A 5,242-nucleotide genomic window follows, 5' to 3' on the forward strand; every position below is an offset into this window, starting at 1 on the left:
AAACGAACTTATTTGCAGATTTAGGTTAATTTGGTTTTGCACAAATTTTTATATGTGGTTGGCCACACCGTGTGGCAGGGGTTACTCGTTTGGTCAAGGGTTACCTGTAGGGTTTATTTATTCAGGGGTTACTCGTTTAGTCAGAGGTTACTTATTTAGCGTTATACATTTGGTCAGGGGCAAATTATATAGGGGGTTCTTATTCAAAGGTTACTCGGTCAATCAAGGTCACACAGAAAATGCGCTAACCAATTGAGTAAGTAACCCTTACAAGTAACCCCTAAATAAATAATCCCTACCACACGATGTGGTTAGCCATACAGAAAAGTTGTTGTTTGATTTTGTCACACTAGAATGTATCCGTGTGAATGCACGGGATATATATTTACAAAATTTGAGGATTTGAGAGGTAGAGCATTGTCATTAGACGTGATTGTAGAACCAATATGTAGATTCTCGTCTGCGTATTCAATCTAGGGCTTGTTTTATTCAGCTTAATTCCAGTTCAGTTCAATTAATTTCAATTCCTAATTTCCTTCTCTCATAAACAATTAATTTCAGCTCTATTAAGTTATTTTCACTAAATCGGAACAGGTCCTTAGTTCACGGTCAAAATGGAGTTATACCTTTATAAAGAGGAACCCCTTTTTCATAAAATATTCCATTAACGACTCCACTAAATCACTATAGATGGGTACATTTAAAGCGACTCCCAATTTTTTCCTATTTCTTTGTCTCATTTGCAATCCAATTAACAATAATCGCTTATTTGTACGTGTGTCTGTGTGTGATTATATATTTCGAGCTCTACAAAAATGGGCAAGTTTTGATCTGATGATGTTTCTAGCAGGACAAAGAGATTCAAACACAAGAATAATACGTGACACTATTACACACGGGTTATTCTATAGCGGTCATTTGAAATATGATTATCATATTATTTTAATAATAAACAATATGATCGGTTCATTTTTCCGCATTATACAATGAACATAATTAATCTCCTAATATCAAATATAATTTTGAAAATTTTAATCCAACATATAATTATTTTTCGAGAAATCGTAACATAATAAAAAAAAAATTACATAAATGAAGCGAAAAATTTGATAAATAAAAAATATTGATCATACTATTTTATACCAAAAATAAAATATACTTCGTATAAATTTATTATTTGGACAAAAATATGTCAATTATGAACCATATAATCATGAAAATATTATAATAGTCATATTTCAAATGACTACTATAGAATTTTCAATTACACCTCATGATATTGAAATGAATGAAAGAAGAGGACAATTACATAAATTTCAGTAATAAATTGAAATTCAAAAGAAAATTTTAATATGATTCGGTAGCATGATGATAGACGGAATTGCAGAGTGCAGAGTGTTAGATTGTTTGTGTTTAAGTTATCCGCCGAACGGTTGGTGTGCTCCAACAGCACACCTCTTTGTTCTGAGCTCCTTTTGGGCGTGGGCGCTGCAATGTTCTGAAAATGAGCTTCTACCATTCAGGCATTTATTGTATCTATCTGAGTCAATAAATACTTGTTGGTCGCAAATCCCACCAATAGCACGACCATCCTCTTTCGAGCAAGGTTTTGGAAACAACTATCAATTTAAGTCCCCGTTTTGAAAACAACTACCTTTTAATTTTTTTTTTTTTAAAACAACTACCACAAAAATATTAAAAGTTATAGTAGCACTACCACATGTGAAATTCCGGCAAGAATCTCCGGCAACTGGGTCCCACATTCTACAATTCCCTCCATTTTTTTCTCTCTCCTCTGTATATAACTGCTTTTGTTCGAGCTTTAATTGAACAAAAATTCCCAAAAAATTTCTCAAATTTTCTCCCTTTTTTCACAAATTGAGCAAGAGGAATAATTTCTTGAACGCTACCTCAGGTAATTTGAGAATCTTATATGCTAATTTGGATTCGAAATTGGGGAAATTGGGAAAAATTGGGGAAATTAGGGTTTCGCTAAATTAGCAATTTTTGGGTAGATTGAATTGATTTATTGACATTAGGGTTTATTAATTGGTTGTTGTACATGTTTTTGCAGGATTTTGCGAATTGAATCATGTCCAATTCATCCTATGAATTAGCTTGACCTATTCCTGGCAAGTGCTACTGTGGAATCCCCCCCAAAGTCGAGACTTCGTGGACTAGCACCAATCCTGGAAGAAAGTTTGTTGCCTGTAAATTTTATGATGCTTATACTGGTAGGCGTGGATGCAAGTTTTTTGAAAGGATTGATGTAGAGATTGTGGAATGGAAAAAGGTGATTACCAACCAGCTTGTGTTGGAGAAGAAGCTGATGAAGGCAGAAATTGCTAATTTGAAGCAAGAGGTTTGTTTGCTATAAGATCAAAAAGCAAGATCGGTTGAGAAAAATGAAAAATTCAGCAAGAAATTGAAAGGTTCATCTTTGGAGTTGAAGAACTCAAGTTCCCCTGCCAAATCAGGCTGCTGGACAGTGGGTTTCTATGTTATATTTGGGATGACAATTATGTACCTAGCATTTGTTTTTATGTTTTGCGTTGTGGTACTTAGTTAATGCACAATCAGTAAATGCCACTAATTTTGTTATAAGTACTGTGGAAGTGGCATACTTCAAATGTATGTGCATGTTTGATTGTAATCGATGATGAATATGAAATGAAAATGCAATTTTCTATTTTGCAAATAAAAGTTGAATCATATAACACAAATCTGAGAATTGTTTTAGGCCAATGACCACAAAAGCTCATAATTTTTTTAGGTAAAATGAGAGCACACATAATTACATCATTGTTTGCAAAATAAGCAAAAACTTTCTCTGTGCTATCACTGTTCTATAAAACTACAGAACTTAATACTAACAAACACCAACTAACTAAACTAAGCCTAAACTATCAAGGCTTCCAAGCTGCTTGCTTTTTCTTTATTGTTGACTTCACAGGTAGCTTTGATTTGGGTGGCTGTTTTGGAGGCTGCTTTGGTTTGGTAGCTTGTTTAGCCTTTCCTGTTGCTGAAGCCTGGGTGGAAGGTTGTGCTTGATGAATGACATTGGAAGACCCCGCCTGACTACATTGGGGATCCATGGTTCAAGTCCCTACAGCTGGTACATCCTGCATCAACAAAAGAGTACATAAACAAGAAATTAATAACAAAAAACAACTATGATAATCAATTATAGCAAAAGTACTCATACCTGTCTCATAACCCTTTCCATTTTTTTCTTCCTTCTCGAGACAGTCCAAGCATTTTTTGAAAAGGGCCTTCCACCCTTGTCTAATGAAGGAGGGGCAGGAGGATTTTTGCATTTGTTTTTGTAATGGCGAGCAACTCCACAGTTTGAGCATTTGTTCTGTCTTTTTGGCCTCTTTATGAACCTTGACTCTTCTCCCTCTCCTAGCTCCTTCCTTCTCTTTTTCAAGGAGGGTCTCCCTGGCATCTTCTTGATTAAAGGTGGCAATGGTTGAGCCATGTTGGATGTTTCCCATTGCTTCATTCCTGGCATGGGTTTGATTGTTGGGGTATAAGCTTCCAAGTATGTTTGCTTTGTGTAGCATTCATGGACATAATCTTCAGGCTTGAGTCTTTTTTTCACAATACATGCCCATGCATGAGGACATGGAATACCAGTCAACTCCCAGTGAAAGCATGTACATGCATTATCATTTAGGTTGACTACAAACCTGTCACAGTCATAATCCACCTCCCACACATCAAACCTAGATGGCACAACAGTACACTTTGCTGCATATGATGCAATCCATTTGAACACCTTATGCACATAAGGCATAAACCTCCCCTCCTGAGCTTGAACTGCCTCCCACTTTTCTGTGTTCCTTCTCATAACATACCTTCTGATCCATTCAAGGCATGTTATGATAGGCTTATCTCTAGCATCTCTGATCACAACATTAAAGGTCTCACAGAGGTTATTCAGCAGCATGTTTGACTTAGAGAAAGTGCTGAAAGCATGCCTTGCCCAATGCTGTGGTAGGATAGCATCTAGGTAGTTGAATGCCTCCTCATCTAAGAGCCTTATGCTTTCTAGTTGAGCATCAAAATCAGCCTAATCCAAACAAGTACAAAGGTAAACAATATCATCATCACATAAACACAATACTGTATAGGGACATAGCCAATTCTAGGAAAAGCTCAACATCAAACCAGTACCTTATTTGTAGACCTTGTTGCCTTCCAAAACAGCTCCTTGAAAGTATCACCATGGAATCTGAGCTTAAAATTAGCCCAAATGTGTCTGGCACAAAACCTGACTTCTGCTTTTGAAGCCACCACTGCAATAGCTTCAATCAGGTCCTGTATGTATTTGCATTCACATGTCAAAGATACATTAAATGTTATAATAAACCAAATACCAATTAACATCAGTAAACTTACCTTTTGCCTGTCTGACATTAGTGTTAGTCCATGGCCTTGTTCAAAGCTTGTGTCCTTCAACAGCAAATCTAAAAACAAAGTCCAGATGTCCTTGTTTTCAACCTCCACAATAGCCCATGCAACTGGGAATATATTATTATTTCCATCCTTACTGACTGCAATCATGATCTGGCCTGGAAAAGCACCCTTAAGGTGACAGCCATCAACACCTAGCAATGGCCTACAACCCCTTTTAAACCCCACTTTGCAAGCCTCCAAGAAAACATACATTCTTTGAAAAAAAAGGGGGAGGTCTGCCAATGCCATCAATCACAACTATGGCACTAGAACCAGGGTTGTATTTTTGAATTGCATACCCATAGTCAAAATCCTTGCATACTCTTCTGATGCATCTCCATACAGTATCAGTTTTGCTCTAGCCCTAGCATACCAAGCCTTGTAATAACTGATATGTATGCCCAAATCTTTGTACACCCTATCCTTAAATCTTGCCAACTTCCAACTAGGATCTGACCTCCAATCATCCAGATACTTCATTGAAAGCCACTCTGAGTTCACTTTTGAATTAGAATGAAAAAACCCACAACTATGTTTCAGGTTCATGGTCTTCAATTGAAGAGTGGATTCACCTTTTAACTGTCTAAAATATATCCTAAAATTGCACTTATTTTCATCACCACAGTTACACTCTTTTAATTTCCCATGTTTTTTTTATCCTAAGGACATTTACACCAATTCCTACAATATGTAGTCACTCTATTGCTACTGTTATGCAACAAATAATAATCATAAGTATTCTCAATGCTGTGATTCCTAATTGCATTTCTAACTGCATAAA

General features: G+C 36.3%; 1 protein-coding gene across 1 annotated transcript; it reads right to left on the reverse strand.

The window, feature by feature from the left end:
• Positions 1–3,098: 3,098 nt before the first annotated feature.
• Positions 3,099–5,007, reverse strand: LOC110688539. Its single transcript, XM_021865310.1, has 5 exons — positions 4,761–5,007; positions 4,405–4,577; positions 4,180–4,323; positions 3,206–4,075; positions 3,099–3,122 (listed from the first exon to the last, which is right to left on the reverse strand). Exons 1-5 carry the CDS (start codon positions 5,005–5,007, stop codon positions 3,099–3,101), a joined length of 1,458 nt encoding a protein of 485 aa, XP_021721002.1.
• Between the last annotated feature and the right edge of the window lie 235 nt (positions 5,008–5,242).

Source organism: Chenopodium quinoa, unplaced genomic scaffold (assembly GCF_001683475.1).
Source record: "Chenopodium quinoa cultivar QQ74 unplaced genomic scaffold, ASM168347v1, whole genome shotgun sequence".
NCBI classification, from domain to species: Eukaryota; Viridiplantae; Streptophyta; class Magnoliopsida; order Caryophyllales; family Amaranthaceae; genus Chenopodium; species Chenopodium quinoa.